The sequence below is a fragment of the Homalodisca vitripennis genome, chromosome 8 (assembly GCF_021130785.1).
Source record: "Homalodisca vitripennis isolate AUS2020 chromosome 8, UT_GWSS_2.1, whole genome shotgun sequence".
Taxonomy (NCBI): domain Eukaryota; kingdom Metazoa; phylum Arthropoda; class Insecta; order Hemiptera; family Cicadellidae; genus Homalodisca; species Homalodisca vitripennis.
Window position 1 is genome coordinate 16,529,767 of NC_060214.1, and position 17,727 is coordinate 16,547,493.

Consider the following 17,727-nt stretch of genomic DNA (forward strand, 5'->3'; position numbering starts at 1 on the left):
TACTCAAAAATAGGAATGACGTCGTGACCCGAGCGTACAGTTTGTATAATCAGATGCACGGACTGTTGTGTTGTGAGTATTGCACGGGCCCGCTCCTGCAGCACTACTCGAAAATAGGAATGACGTCGTGACCCGAGCGTACAGTTTGTATAATCAGATGCACGGACTGTTGTGTTGTGAGTATTGCCCGGGCCCGCTCCTGCAGCACTACTCAAAAATAGGAATGACGTCGTGACCCGAGCGTACAGTTTGTATAATCAGATGCACGGACTGTTGTGTTGTGAGTATTGCCCGGGCCCGCTCCTGCAGCACTACTCATAAATAGGAATGACGTCGTGACCCGAGCGTACAGTTTGTATAATCAGATGCACGGACTGTTGTGTTGTGAGTATTGCACGGGCCCGCTCCTGCAGCACTACTCGAAAATAGGAATGACGTCGTGACCCGAGCGTACAGTTTGTATAATCAGATGCACGGACTGTTGTGTTGTGAGTATTGCCCGGGCCCGCTCCTGCAGCACTACTCGAAAATAGGAATGACGTCGTGACCCGAGCGTACAGTTTGTATAATCAGATGCACGGACTGTTGTGTTGTGAGTATTGCACGGGCCCGCTCCTGCAGCACTACTCAAAAATAGGAATGACGTCGTGACCCGAGCGTACAGTTTGTATAATCAGATGCACGGACTGTTGTGTTGTGAGTATTGCACGGGCCCGCTCCTGCAGCACTACTCAAAATAGGAATGACGTCGTGACCCGAGCGTACAGTTTGTATAATCAGATGCACGGACTGTTGTGTTGTGAGTATTGCCCGGGCCCGCTCCTGCAGCACTACTCGAAAATAGGAATGACGTCGTGACCCGAGCGTACAGTTTGTATAATCAGATGCACGGACTGTTGTGTTGTGAGTATTGCACGGGCCCGCTCCTGCAGCACTACTCAAAAATAGGAATGACGTCGTGACCCGAGCGTACAGTTTGTATAATCAGATGCACGGACTGTTGTGTTGTGAGTATTGCACGGGGCCCGCTGCTGCAGCACTACTCAAAAATAGGAATGACGTCGTGACCCGAGCGTACAGTTTGTATAATCAGATGCACGGACTGTTGTGTTGTGAGTATTGCACGGGCCCGCTCCTGCAGCACTACTCGAAAATAGGAATGACGTCGTGACCCGAGCGTACAGTTTGTATAATCAGATGCACGGACTGTTGTGTTGTGAGTATTGCCCGGGCCCGCTGCTGCAGCACTACTCGAAAATAGGAATGACGTCGTGACCCGAGCGTACAGTTTGTATAATCAGATGCACGGACTGTTGTGTTGTGAGTATTGCACGGGCCCGCTCCTGCAGCACTACTCAAAAATAGGAATGACGTCGTGACCCGAGCGTACAGTTTGTATAATCAGATGCACGGACTGTTGTGTTGTGAGTATTGCACGGGCCCGCTCCTGCAGCACTACTCAAAAATAGGAATGACGTCGTGACCCGAGCGTACAGTTTGTATAATCAGATGCACGGACTGTTGTGTTGTGAGTATTGCACGGGCCCGCTGCTGCAGCACTACTCGAAAATAGGAATGACGTCGTGACCCGAGCGTACAGTTTGTATAATCAGATGCACGGACTGTTGTGTTGTGAGTATTGCACGGGCCCGCTCCTGCAGCACTACTCGAAAATAGGAATGACGTCGTGACCCGAGCGTACAGTTTGTATAATCAGATGCACGGACTGTTGTGTTGTGAGTATTGCACGGGCCCGCTCCTGCAGCACTACTCAAAAATAGGAATGACGTCGTGACCCGAGCGTACAGTTTGTATAATCAGATGCACGGACTGTTGTGTTGTGAGTATTGCACGGGCCCGCTCCTGCAGCACTACTCAAAAATAGGAATGACGTCGTGACCCGAGCGTACAGTTTGTATAATCAGATGCACGGACTGTTGTGTTGTGAGTATTGCACGGGCCCGCTCCTGCAGCACTACTCGAAAATAGGAATGACGTCGTGACCCGAGCGTACAGTTTGTATAATCAGATGCACGGACTGTTGTGTTGTGAGTATTGCCACGGGCCCGCTCCTGCAGCACTACTCAAAAATAGGAATGACGTCGTGACCCGAGCGTACAGTTTGTATAATCAGATGCACGGACTGTTGTGTTGTGAGTATTGCCCGGGCCCGCTCCTGCAGCACTACTCAAAAATAGGAATGACGTCGTGACCCGAGCGTACAGTTTGTATAATCAGATGCACGGACTGTTGTGTTGTGAGTATTGCACGGGCCCGCTGCTGCAGCACTACTCAAAAATAGGAATGACGTCGTGACCCGAGCGTACAGTTTGTATAATCAGATGCACGGACTGTTGTGTTGTGAGTATTGCACGGGCCCGCTGCTGCAGCACTACTCACAAAATAGGAATGACGTCGTGACCCGAGCGTACAGTTTGTATAATCAGATGCACGGACTGTTGTGTTGTGAGTATTGCACGGGCCCGCTGCTGCAGCAATACTCGAAAATAGGAATGACGTCGTGACCCGAGCGTACAGTTTGTATAATCAGATGCACGGACTGTTGTGTTGTGAGTATTGCACGGGCCCGCTGCTGCAGCACTACTCGAAAATAGGAATGACGTCGTGACCCGAGCGTACAGTTTGTATAATCAGATGCACGGACTGTTGTGTTGTGAGTATTGCACGGGCCCGCTGCTGCAGCACTACTCGAAAATAGGAATGACGTCGTGACCCGAGCGTACAGTTTGTATAATCAGATGCACGGACTGTTGTGTTGTGAGTATTGCACGGGCCCGCTGCTGCAGCACTACTCGAAAATAGGAATGACGTCGTGACCCCGAGCGTACAGTTTGTATAATCAGATGCACGGACTGTTGTGTTGTGAGTATTGCACGGGCCCGCTCCTGCAGCACTACTCGAAAATAGGAATGACGTCGTGACCCGAGCGTACAGTTTGTATAATCAGATGCACGGACTGTTGTCTTGTGAGTATTGCCCGGGCCCGCTGCTGCAGAAATACTCGAAAATAGGAATGACGTCGTGACCCGAGCGTACAGTTTGTATAAGCAACTTGGAGTTCAGATAACTGATATTTTCCCGTAATGGACAGAAAATAAGGCCCCATTTAGTTCCTTAAAGTTCTTTACCCCTTTCCTTGTTGAGAACGATCGATTTCTGCATTGCATGCCAGTTTTACTGAATTATTTAAATAGTAATATTAGTTAACTAATAAGTAATTGAATATTGAGGAAAGGGGGTTCGGACTCCTTGCACCTTCTTGCTGGCTGTGTCCTTGTTAAGATTTTTAAATTATTTGGTTATCTTAAAAGTTATACTTAATTTTTCCAATTTTTAGCATTCAAAAGTTAATAAGAAAATACGCTAAATAAAAAGGATTTATTACAATTTTGACATTCGTTGTATTATTTAATTTTGTAATATTAATAATATACTTATTAATACTGCGGTTTATGTAAAGTTGGCATGTTTTACTAGGAACAAATGAAATCTTGGAATTGTAACTAGGTTGAATGTAGCCGTTATCATCATTAAGCCATCACCCTCATTACGAATTAACTTTCCCCAAAAATGTATAAAGTTGAAGTACATGAAAAACCAAACTACAGACCCAAACTGAGAAACCATTGCGATTTTTAGTTCCAAAACGTGAAAAGACTTATTTTACTGAAACAATAACTTGTTTGTGGCCTCATATGTTTGTGGCCTCATATGTTTAACCGAATTTCGCCTTATTTAACTTTTGGCAATTACTGTTGTGTTTTTTTCTTGCTAAGAATTTTATTTCTTGCACTCATAATTTTTTCATTATACTTAAAACCACTCTTCATTTGTTGTTTAGTTGTAAGTGGTTTTTATGTTATCAATACTATGAGCTGTTCGTCTGATAGATCTTAATCAAAAATTACAATATTTTCATTTCACGTGCATACTTTATACTAAAATTGGCATGCGTTTTAACTTAATTTACTTTTACTGCTCAACATTACTTATATTATGATGTGAGAATCCTCCGAGCAAGTGCACCTTGGAGGAATTCCATTTTGTTTGTCTCTTTCCATTTGTTGTATTTTCGGTTTAAGAGATAAATATTATTATTGTTAATATTACGAAGTGACGTGAAACTGTGTTTGAGTGCGAGTGGTTTCAGACCCATGCAGTAACCCAGGACTGGAAACTACCGATGACGGAGCGGAACCGCCGAGGGAGTGGTACCTCCTCAGGTCCTGGGGGTGGAGGCTTACTTAGTGGACCGGACAGTTTTACGGGTGCGATAGTGAGAGGAATTCCTAGATACCCGCAGTCGACATGCGCGCCGAGCCAACAGCAAATGGAAGACGCCGTCTGAGGTGTAGGCTTTCGCTGAAACAGAGTTGTCTTTATCAGGGCCGCACCCGCCTTGCGGTCTTCTGGCCGTCTCAGCACCCGGAGGAATTCAAGGTCCTGTTAGTTCAGGAATTGTAGAACCCGTACTTCTATACGGGTTACTTTATATCCTGAATGCAGTGTGTATCAAAAATGTTGGACCTGAGGAAGAGATCAGATTGCAGATCTCGAAACGTGGTGTTACTGATTTCTTATGGCATACGTCCGAAGTCATGTTTCCTTCACAGGCCTTCCCTTTTCAAAAACAATCATTAAATAAAGAGTTGTGAATAATTATTAAACATTTATAATGGTATTGTGTGCGTATGCATAGATATAAATATGACACAAAGGTTGGGCGGGCTATGTATTTTCGGATTCTATGTGTGATTCTAAGCTAAGAATTAAGAATCATTTTTATCCAATTTCCACTTTTTTTAGTAGCTATACGCCATTTTGTTTCTTTTATCAAAAAATTATATCTTTGTTGTTATCTTTACGATTGATACAAAACTTGGTAACCGGGTCCACGTCAGAGGGTATTATATCAGCAAAAACAAGTCATAAAGGGTTTTGATATTGTCAAAATAGCGGCCATTTGGTTTTTGTTTGATGAAATATCTAATAAACCACTGTATCCATCATTTGATACGACACAAAACAGTGTTTAAATAAATTTTCATATCCAAAGATCACTCATTTGTAAAAATCGGTCAGGAAACGATTTTACGAAACTTTTTTTTTATTACGCATACAAACTAATATGACAGTATTATTGAACGGCTGTTATTTAATCAGCTGTTACTGTAATGAAAATGCAACACTGAAACGGACTATTGTAACATTTTGACAATATTAAAACATTATTTTTCTGATATAATATTTTTGGGTATGTACCCGTTTACCAAGTTTTGTAACAACCGTAAAGTTAACAACAAAGATATATTTTTTTAAATAAAAGAAATGGCGAATAGCTACTAAATAAAGTGGTAATTGGGTACAAATTATTCTTTATTCTTAGCTTAGAATCATACAATATAGAATCTGAAAATACATAGACAGCCCAACCTTTTTGTTACAGCCTATATATCTATGCATACATGCAATAACCATTATCAATTTTAAATAATTATATTCATTTCTCTTTATTTAATGTTTGTTTACGAAAAGGGAAGGCCTGTGAAAGAAACGTGATGTTTTCGGACGTATGCCACATGAAATCAGTAACACTACGTTTCGAGATGTACAATCTGATCTCTTCTTCAGGTGAATAAGTAATCAGATCAGAATATTTATTGCCATAAAACAGGAATTAGATGTGTAAACACTCATCTACAGCAATTAAACATAACACCTTACTATGATAAAGAACAAAACATCATTACTATAAAACATTATAAAAAACAAATTAAGATTAAAAAAAAAAACATAAAAAAACTTATATCTAATGAGTGTCAAGTTCATGGACACAGTAAAAAGACCCACCAACGAGGAAAATCATCAATTTCAACATTTTTTTACGGCAACTCGATCTTCAAGCAAGCTGTTAGAGAGTTATACGTGGTAATATAACACATAACTACAATATAGTTTAAAATAAACAAATCATACAAGAAAATTGTGACACTCATAAGTCGGGAATCCCACAACCGTTGTGTGTCAACTCCATGTCTAAAACGTGTAATGGATAAAAGATTACTACTTAATTATAACTATTCATAATTAACAATAACAATTATAATAACAATTAGTGATAAATAAATTATACAACTCAGTACTTGAAGGACGGACAGCCATTTTCCTTTTCTATTCTAAAATCAACAGGTTTCTTCTTTTTTCCAAGTTTTTCTTCAAAAATAATTTTTCCTTCTGAATACAGTTTTTTTTCATATTTTTACTGTTTCTCACATTATTTCTGCTTATTTTGAAATGTTCTGTAATATAAAAAATTCCCCTTAAAATAAAAAAAAACTCAATATAGGTTTTATGGGTCAAAATAAAAATATATTTTTCTAATAATAAATTTCAAGGGAATATTCCGGCATTTTACTTATCTTTCTAGATAATTTTGTTTATAACAAAGGAAACACAGAGTTAAAATAAATTTTATAGCAATTTTTCCCCTAAAACTTAACATTTATGCAGAAAATTTCACACCATTTTTCGCATATATACAAGAAAGGATGTATACCATTCTACTTATTTATACTTCTTTGAATTTATTAATTTAAACACGTCACGTAAAAAAATAAAGCACCCATACAGTACGAGTTAATCACAGTGCACCACACAGTGATAAATCACCACGAGTTTAATCACAGTGCACCACACAGTGACAAATCACCACGAGTTAATCACCATCACAGTGCACCACACAGTGATAAATCACCACGAGTTAATCACAGTGCACCACACAGTGATAAATCACCACGAGTTAATCACAGTGCACCACACAGTGATAAATCACCACGAGTTAATCACCATCACAGTGCAGATATAAAATATCAATGTTGATTCCAATTAATATAAATAGAGAAAAGGTACTGTACCCGAGAGCACTTTAATTTGTGCTGCTTCCTAGCGGCGTTTGTTGAAAGTTTCGCCGTTTAGTGCCGGGTTTGTCCACAGGAAGCACTACTGTACCTGTACTAATTACGTTTGTGATTGGCAACTGATACATTTATTTTCCACAATATTTATATTTTTGAGGTTAAATTTTCATCAGTCACTGTCATGTGACTTTGATTTTGATTCTAATCCGTGTAAATAATTGATAAACTATCAAGTACGGATTGAGAGTACTTTAAATATCCTGAAATTAAGTCATATTGTGTTGCGAGATTCTATCAAAGACAGGAGTGCCATAACTAAATATTGACCTTATTGTTCATGACATATGAAACTTATAATAACCTTATTAGTTTTAATATTGGATCGTTATAAATAATTACATTTGCCACAAAATTAATTAGAGACATCCAGGAGTAAAACTGTTGTCAAATGAAATATCCATAAGCAATACTGAAGCAGTACAAATTTTACTAAAAAAATTCAAGTTTGAGTAAAACGGGAGGATTATGACATTTTAACATCTTCATTGATCGAGAATAACTACTAACTACTTTTCTGCATCGTAAGGCATATATCGCAGTCAACGTGTTAACATGAAAACCCAACTTTAATTTATCACTAATTTGGAAATATTCAAGAAATTGCACCTTGTACACATACTGCACCAAGAAACCTAACGACTATTCAAATCTTTAATGCTATTTATATGCATGTTTATTAAGTAGGCTATGTTTTATACGTACATTACATGTTTTGTATCGTTTGGATTTATTACAAATTTAAAGGAATAACAATTTGTTCTATGTTATCTAATTAATACGGCATTTGTTTATCCTTTGGAGAAATTCACGTATTAAAACCCTTCCGTGCCCAGTTGTTTCATTACGTCTATTAGACGTAAACCTCAGCAAGAGCGTCATCGAGAACGTTATTTTGCGAGCTGAACAGTAAGTTATGTAAATCTTTAGTTTGTATTTTCATAATTATAACTTTCCATGATTTTGATATCTGTCATGTTGCACAGAATAAAAGGCTTCATAGTTTTTTTCCTTTCAAGTCTTAGTTCCAGCTGTTTTGGAATCATGGTGTTCAAAGTACCCAATATTAATCAGCTGGGGTTTTGTTTTTATTTTATTACGTAGTTTTTAACCTTTTTACACCATGGTTCCATCAGTTCCCGCCTTTATCTTTGGCAAAACTCCAAATTTTTTGTCCCCATCGCCCGTATAAACAATGCCAAATTCCAAGCCAAAACTCTCCAAAAGCACCCCTGTTTTGGGTGTTACGACGAACAAATCTGGAAATGAGAAGAAGTCACAAGTAGAGATAGCTGGCGATAAGCGACTCTCGGGTGACTATAAGGCTAAACGTAGGAAGTCCTCCAACGCCAAGCACAGGCTGCGTATCGTTGAAAACGTGGAAAAGGGAAATAAAAAGCAACGATACCCCTACTTGATATACGAGGAAGAAGTAAACCAGACCCCTAAGTCTCTTCAGGACCCCGAGTATCCGGCCATGGAAGACCACATACTTTCCGGCCCCGCAGCATCCAAACGTCGTAAAACTACCAGAGAATACTCCAGTATCGAGTCTCCGTCCATCAGTTCCCTGGCATCACGATGTTCTGTCGGTGTAGCGAGTCGGCAAAGCGTCGTAAGTGTTAATAAATTCCAAAGTTTAGACAGTTTGCCTTCTGTAATGAATTTCTCATCACTGGTTGACTACGATCACGAATACGAGTTCAGATTCTCTGATGTTCCTTCGATGTTTAGACTGAGAGAAGACCCACCGGAGAAAAAGGCGAAAATAGTAAATGAATTCTTAATCAGTCTCAGTGAGACAGGCACGATGTTCCAGTTAACAATTCCGTCTTGTGCTGTCAAATTGGAGTCAGACTGTGGCATGGAAACGGTCAGGATGAATGATCAGTACGAGAGTAAATTAAACGCCCACCGAGCTGTCTCTCACTCCGCGACTCAGACTTCACCCGTGTGCTTAAAACACCTGGATCTCTTCGTGCCTCGGGTCCGTAGAAATAACGCCTCAGCTTTTGCGTCGGTCTGGGATATCTATGATACTTACAAATTTGACGGAAGAATGTCCGTAATGTCGACATTTTCAAGGGAGGAAGGTGAAGTGGACTATATCGTAGAGGCCCGGCAAGACGATACTTACAAGAGAAGGTTCGAATATCTAAACCAAACGTTCGATTGCGATTTTTTAAATTCGTTGATGATCATGGAGAGGATGGTTGGGAAGAACGCGTTTGGTGAAAAACAGTGCGACTTCCAAGGTTTACTCGTGGAAGATCCTCTCTCCTTGGACGCTAAATGCAACTACAGCCTCGTGCACTTGTGGACGTTCCGGCTCAGGCCACCCGTCAAGAATACTAGAGTGACGTCCTTGTGTTGGTCTACACAAAACCACAACGTTTTGGCGGTCGGCTATGGCAAGTTCAAGTACTCTGACAACTGCGAGGGATTGGTGTGTATATGGAATGTAAAGAATACGAAGGACCCTGAGAGACTTTACCACTTCAAAGACCCCGTCACTTGCGTCTCGTTCAGTCCGAACAGGCCTCAAATTCTGGCCGTGAGCTTCTACAACGGTCTCGTGCTTCTGATGGACATCATTAGCCGCACGCTGATGGTGAAGGCCTCTAACAGTCACTACCCCCTGTACTATCCTGTGTGGAGGGTCTTGTGGTATCCTCACGATCCCTTGGAGTCCGGGCAGACTTTGATAACTTGCAGTGAAAACGGGAGGCTTTTCAAGTACAAGAAAACAAAGTTCTTCACAAGCAAGAAGATAATGACGGTGAGCCGACCCCACGAAGGGCCTCCGGTTCAAGGGGTGTACCGTCCAAGGAAGTGCTTCTCGAGGAAGACCACCTGCAGGTTGAATCCCTCGGCGGAGGTCCTGGTGTTACACCCGGAAGACCCTTTAGTGTACCTCGTGGGCACTTCCGAGGGTTGCGTGTACGTGTGTTCTGTGAACCACCGGTACGACTACGTCGACGTGTTCGTGGCGCACAGTGGACCGGTCTACAACATCCAGTTCAACCCGTTCTGCAGCAAAGTGTTCCTCACTTGTGGAGCAGACTTCTGCGTCCGCATCTGGGCCGAGGGCATCTTCGACCCTCTGATGAAACTGGAGAGCGGGTTGTCTCCGGTCCAAGACGCACTCTGGAACCCTCTCCACTCCACGGTGATCGTCAGCATCACGGGGGCCCACATCGAGATCTGGGACATCCGCAGGAGAATCTCCAAGCCGAAGTCTTCGACAGTGTCGCCCTCTAAGTCCTTCAATACGGTGATCCAGTTCAGCGCCAACAAGTACAATCTGTGCGTGGGCGATTCTGACGGGAACGTGCACGTCATGGCGCTGACGGAGATGCCCTTCAGTCCCATGTTCCAGGAGGAGGTGCTCGCCCAGTCCATCCAGAACGCGCTTATCTCGCACCCCGACATGCTGAAGCGCTTGTGGACCCTCGGTCCTCCATTCGTCAAGTCTGTCAAGACCTACAAAGACCGGCTGCACAACACATTCTCAAATATGTTCAGAGATGTTTGATGTTTCCCTTGGAAATGTTAAAACGCCTCCATTAAAAAAAGTAAAAATCTCAAAAATATTACCATTTTGATTGGTGCAGTTCTTTTTTAAGGAGAAGCCGATCCCCTTATAAGCCTTACTCTGCCCGTCCTCATGGGGCACTGGCCTGTGCGAGGATCCTATCAAACAGAATAAAGAAGAGTGTCGATACAGTACGAGGTGGATGGTACTGATAAAAAGTGCAAGGGTCACAGGCAGGATTAGAACCTGCGCTATCTTTTAAATCAAAACTTGTATGTTCAATCAACGTTTTAGACCGCTCGGCCATCGGCACTCCCAAAACTCTATCTGCAAACTTTAGGATATTATTCTATGGATCAATCAGAGCCAAAAACGAAGGGCAACCAATCGTCATCTCTTTTCGTATACCCTGTCTTGTTTTGGGGTCTGTCTTGTTTTTCATTTAAATATCATAGTTTTTTAATAATGAACGAAATTTAACCGATCCTTAATAAAATGTTTATGTAAACAGGATGTATCAATAAAAAATTTTGGTTTGGTAGAATTTGCAAATTTAAATTTAAAATGCTGATCTTTTTTAATATTTGAACTATTATATATTTGCAAGGTGCTATTCGTAGATCAGTTATCAAACAAATCAAATTACATTATAAATGTGAGATTCAAATAGCAAATAGTTAACCTATTGTAAGTTGTTAGTCCGTCCACGCATATCCAATGTAAAGTCACTTCGCAATTAGTTTTTTCATAATAAGGTTATTGTTCAGCAACTGAAAGAATAACAGGTTACGAATAATTAAGAATGTGACTTTTCGTGTGAATAATTTTGAGATTGAACGTACATATAGTTGGACGAAACTTGCTATAAATCGGTTAATTTTTTCATTTTTTATTTTTTTTATACACTTTCTACAGTACTCGTAATATTTAGCCTATATGTCAATACTTTGTAGAATTAGTAATTATCATAAACTATTTTGAGATAGTTTAGTTTAAATAATTGAAATGACCACCAATTTATAATTTAATTTAAAAAATAGATCCTGTATACATATAGAATTTACTAAGGATCGATTAAAAGTTTGCATTTTTAAGCGGGGGTTTTTTTAATTAATAGACATACGTACGGTGGTAAACTAAGACTGACCATCGGTTTAATTTACTTATTGGTTCATTTTAGTCTGTGAAACAATATCCTAAAGTGTGTAGTGAGTGTATGGAATTAATCTGTGTGATTATTAAATATAAATTAAAAGCGAGCAGGCTACGAAAACTTTGTTTAGACACTAACACACACTTAAGTGTTTCCCATGGTAAAATAAAGTTCGAACTAAGACGGTACTCTACCTCTCACTGAGGTTAGTCATGCTCATTTCTTGAAATGATATGAAACTCCTACTGCCTACTTGTAAACCTTCCGTTAAGTTATTTCACGTTAGGTTCTAATGATTATACAACGTGCAAAATGCTTTACCCAATCGGGACTCGAACCCGGATCCCCAGGATGACGAATTGAGACGCTATACTCTAAGCTACCCGTACCGGTAGAATAGTTTTTCGATATAGATATGTTGGTACCTTGGTATTATCCGCTTATTTTGGTCCATTATTTTTTGAAGGTTGTTTCTTACTGGGGGCCTAAAACAATATATTATTGGATAGAACCTGTAAAATTGCATCATTATGACGATGGTTCTTGTTTTCTGCCTCCCATAAGGAAGCGTTGTCCGCGAGAGGAGGCCACTCTGTCCGTATCTACAATTTGTTAAGGGTATTCAGTAAAAGTGTTCCAATACTTTGGAATTTGGTTCTACACATAAAAAGAGCAAAAACAGTCATATAAAAGTATGTCCTAAAAACCTCTAGTTTTCTGTATTTTTCCAGTTGAGAGGTATCAGTTGTTTCTTGCTCCCGGTTTGTGCAAGCGTATCTTTAAAGTGGTCGTGCTCGCTTATTCGTTGACGGAATCCGTTGGAAAAAGTACCGTTGGAATTGTCATAAAATTTCAAAATAGTTGGATCTTGTAAAATTTGTATAACCTATTTAAAACAGCTGGTACCTATCAAAAGACAAAATCTTAGTTGCTTCCGGCTTGTGCAAGCATACCTATGAAGTGGCCGTGCTTGCTTACGCGTTGACGGATTTAGTTGGAAAAAGTACTGTTGAAATTTTTATAAAATTTCAAAATAGTTGGATCTTGTAAAATTTGTATAACCTATTTAAAACAGCTGATGCCTATCAAAAGACAAAATCTTAGTTGCTTCCGGCTTGTGCAAGCATACCTATGAAGTGGCCGTGCTTGCTTACGCGTTGACGGATTTAGTTGGAAAAAGTACTGTTGAAATTTTTATAAAATTTCAAAATAGTTGGATCTTGTAAAATTTGTATAACCTATTTAAAACAGCTGATGCCTATCAAAAGACAAAATCTTAGTTGCTTCCGGCTTGTGCAAGCATCCCTATGAAGTGGCCGTGCTTGCTTACGCGTTGACGGATTTAGTTGAAAAAAGTACTGTTGAAATTTTTATAAAATTTCAAAATAGTTGGATCTTGTAAAATTTGTATAACCTATTTAAAACAGCTGATGCCTATCAAAAGACAAAATCTTAGTTGATTCCGGCTTGTGCAAGCATACCTATGAAGTGGCCGTGCTTGCTTACGCGTTGACGGATTTAGTTGGAAAAAGTACTGTTGAAATTTTTATAAAATTTCAAAATAGTTGGATCTTGTAAAATTTGTATAACCTATTTAAAACAGCTTATGCCTATCAAAAGACAAAATCTTAGTTGCTTCCGGCTTGTGCAAGCATACCTATGATGTGGCCGTGCTTGCTTACGCGTTGACGGATTTAGTTGGAAAAAGTACTGTTGAAATTTTTATAAAATTTCAAAATAGTTGGATCTTGTAAAATTTGTATAACCTATTTAAAACAGCTGATGCCTATCAAAAGACAAAAAACTTAGTTGCTTCCGGCTTGTGCAAGCATACCTATGAAGTGGCCGTGCTTGCTTACGCGTTGACGGATTTCTTAAAAGGTACCGTTGGAATTAGTATGAAAATGACTAAATAGTTGGTGTCTTATGGAGTTCTTTTAACGATACCGGTTTTTTTGTTATTTGACTTAACAAACGCCATTTTGAAACGGGTAAAAGGATTTTGTAAATATTATTTTAAACAAGATCTACCAAAGGTTAATACAATTCTCAAGTTTTATAACTTTATATTGACTGGTTCAAAAGATATAATTCTTTAAATAAAAAACACATACAGACAGATAGACGGAAAACTAAAGGTTTTAGGTCATATGAACTTTTTTGCTAATTTTAATTTGTAGAACAAGAACACTTTTATTGGACACCCTGTGTAATTAGGTAGATAAATACGTGCGTACGGTATACTAAAGCTTGGATTTAGGTACCATCTTGAGGGATGGTTTTCTTTTTTCCGCCAGAAGTGCGGGATGGCGCCTTAAAGGCAGTCAGGAGCATTTCCGATCGGAACTATTTTAAACAAAGGAAAACATACCTCGAGATAGTACTTATCTTTAACTCTGGTACTAATAGTAACATGTTTACAATAACCTAATCTAAACCTACGTATACGACGTGAAGCGTAACAACCAGTAGTAGATAGGGACAGAGTGGCCTCCTTCTCGCCAACATCGCTTCCTTTTGGGAGGCAGAAACCCAAAACATGGTAATGACATAGTGGTGTAATTTTCACTGTAAACCAATTAAAGTCTGTTGTTTCTAAAATTGTACTTTTTAGGTCTCCAGTAAGAAAATCTCTTCCAAAAATAGTGGCCTCCAGATAATACCAAAGTATCGAAATGTTTACTTATTCATGGTACAAATATTAATTTAGTATCAGGTTGAAAAGTTTAAACTAATAGAAAAACCAGAAGGTAGCTAAGCAAACAAAGGCGAACATGGCGTTTGAAGGTGGTTTTGCGTTGGGTCGTATAGGACGACGGCTTTTTCTGGACTTTTTATTTGCCGTCGAATTTCTCAATTATAATGGGAAAAAACCGTAATCAGTGTTTTATGTCAAACGTTTAAATATAACGAGAAAGGTATGCAGTCTTCGCAATTTTGCGCAAAAAACAATTATTTCATTAAGTGTTTAAATTTTTCACTTATACACCAAGGGGTACCTAAAAAAATTGATTAACCTTGAAAATTAAGCAATCGTGCGCCAGACGTGGTACACAATAGTCTGAGATTTTTTTTTAAGCGCAAGATCAAATTTAACAAACCACCAAGAGAGGCAAACAATAAAAACGCAATAGGGAAATGCACAGCAACGTGTACCTCATCTGGCGCACGACGCACTGTACAAAGGTCCTGTGTGTACCTGAACGGGTTCACGACGGCAGTTGTGAAATATCGCGTGTACCCGATGTGGTACACGTCGTCGTGAACGTGTTAAATTTCATAGTCCTAACGAAAACAAAAATATTGATACATTCTTTTAACCAGGCTCAAAATCCGATTTAAGATAATGTGTGTAATGTAAATACATTTTTACAATGCGTATTTGAATTATGTCTTGTGATTTGCTTTATTTTTAATATGAAAGAGAATTCGAAGGATATAAATTATTAACCTTATCTAAGGATAGTAAAATGTTGCGAGATTCTTATTATAAAGGTATTATTATTTTAACGCTTCAGAACACTTTTAGCTTTTGACATAATTCAACATGTGGATAACTCATATTTATAGGCCACTACAATACTCAAATTACATTCAAACATATTGCAACATTGAAGGAGGAGCTCATCTTATTGGAAAACACTATTTTCTATTATTTGATAAAAGAAAACTCACAATTATCCAATAACGTTATTTATACATACGAGGCCTTTTGATATCAAAGATGCCATCAAAAATTTGAAATAATATAAACATCTTATAATTTAAAACAATTGTCAGCTGAATAAAGCTTAATACAAGATTTGTTTTATTAAAAGTAAAATTATAAAAAAATAAACATCGCAGAATTGTTATCCAAAAATTAAAAGGCATTTAGATGTGTATGAATCTATAGTAAATTCCATGTAAATAGATTTATAGACTAAAATAACGGAGTAAACGCATTTATAGTTTAATTTTGGTTCGAATGAGACAAAACCCAAGATTGTCGCTGGTAAAATAAATTGATTTTGAGTACAATTATGATCTATACATTATTCCATTACAAGTTATTGGGTTTTTAAAATTGCACACGTAAAGCTATGATATTTACCAATATTCAATGGACAACTGGAAATTATGCACTAAAATTAAAATGTAAAACTCTATTAATAAATTACGGCTTTGAATAAATATTTGAAAATAATTAATAAAATGTTGACTTTTATACGAGTATATTTTGTATTCTGGTAGCCTAAAATGCTAATAAACCATGGACAAGCTGTTTACTTGAATGTTTTTTTTTAGAATCTAGTAAAGTTTATTTCAACTTAAATATTAGAGCATACAGTACACACTATGCAGCAAAATTGACGACGACAGAGCTAATAGACATAACAAGAAATACCTGCAGGCTACAACCTGGTGGCAAATAACAGAAGTAATTCTGCTGTCAACGCATCCTGGTGGCAGTGGTCCGAACTAAATCCACAATCAGCTCTTTAGAATCTCGCATTTCTGTTATGTCAAAATTACGAGAAATTCTTTCTCCAGAAACTTATTGTCTAATAAGGGTCGTACATAACTACTTCAAACAAAACATTCAAAGGTGTTATTGGCTGAGCTTTAGCGAAGTGAGTCTCGCAGGGCTGGAAAAATTCTACTTATGTCTGTCTGTCGCATGATATTTTGAAAACAAACTAGCATAGACTTGAAGTTTTGCAGGAAGCTTCGTTTATAGAAAAGCAACACCGAGTTCGACGATGGTGCATGTCACTTCATGGGATTTGGCTGAGCGTAAACAAATTGGTCTTATGGGGTAACTGTGATGGCAACGAGAAAATAGCCGAATAAATACATTTGTAAACAAACTAAATTCACTCATTGGAGATTCAAACATGTAATATAGTTAACAGATGTAGCATAAATATCCCAACACATACAACATCATTTTATAGGGACTTGGCGTGTAGACTTTTATTATTTAAACATTGATAGCATATGAACAATTTTGCAATTTAATGAACACAATCCTGAATGTATCATGAGGCAAGGTATGTCATAGTAGACTATAAATTTAGCATGAAACCTCATTTGTACAAGAATGATTTTATGATGCTTCCTTTTGTGTGAAACTTTTTTCTGTATAGTTATCTTTCTGTCTATCAGTCCATAGGGCATCTCGAGAAGAAAATTTGAAAATTTGCATGCAACCTTACCGAAGCCTGTCAGGACACTTGGTGTGGTGTATTGTTACTTTGAATTAGTTCATACGAAAGGCATAGCAAAAGTGCACTAAGTGTATTTCTATTATACAAAAAGTTATCCTGGTCACAAAATATATTCTAATGTATTTACGATTTTTTTACCAAATTTAGGACCATTGTTGTAAAGAAGATAATAATGTAGCCTGAAAAAATTGAAGATTTCCAGATGTAATATCTCTAAGTAAATATCCCTTTGTTAATACACTGCTTGTGTTGCAACACTGTTCTGCTAACATGTAGCTCTTTATGGTGTAACACTACTTGTGTTGTTACACTATTTATTTATTTCAACAGTTTCCCATTACACAAACTAAATACAATATTGTTAAGTAAATAAACTTAAACTAATAATAACGAAAAAAATTAAATTAAATTAAAAATTAAAGAAAAGCAGTTTCATTCTTAACAACAATAAAGTTAAAGCATTTGCAACAAGGTAATCTAAAATAACCAGAAGAGAAGATAAAGTGCATATAGTAGTTAACAGCAATAAAAGTTTAAAATAATAAACATGTGGTGGTTGGAGCCACTATAATTTAATCAAAACTACTTGATGGAAAAAACAGGTTAAAATGAGAGTAAATGAATTCAAAACGGCAAAAGTATTCTAAGAACAAGAAATAATAACAGAAACGGGAAGTAATACATATAAATCTGGTAACTACAACAATAAACTTAAGAAAACAACAGGTAAAAAAGACAGTGTTGAATATGTCTCTACTCTAACAAAAGAGAGAACAATTTAGCAACAAAACAACAAGGGAAACAGAAAAAAAAGAAAATTAATGCTTCAGGTGA

At 38.2% G+C, this 17,727-nt stretch overlaps 1 protein-coding gene across 1 annotated transcript; it reads left to right on the plus strand.

Moving 5' to 3' along the window:
* The first annotated feature begins 8,081 nt into the window (after nt 1-8,081).
* LOC124367109 (dynein axonemal intermediate chain 4-like) lies at nt 8,082-10,598 on the plus strand. The gene has a single exon (XM_046823763.1). It carries the CDS (start codon nt 8,191-8,193, stop codon nt 10,528-10,530), a length of 2,340 nt encoding a protein of 779 aa, XP_046679719.1. The 5' UTR covers nt 8,082-8,190; the 3' UTR covers nt 10,531-10,598.
* The last annotated feature ends 7,129 nt before the right edge of the window (nt 10,599-17,727 follow it).

What these genes read in the sequence shown, in the direction of transcription:
- LOC124367109 (XM_046823763.1), top strand. Translation starts at nt 8,191, where the DNA reads ATGCCAAATTCCAAGCCAAAACTCTCCAAAAGCACCCCTGTTTTGGGT.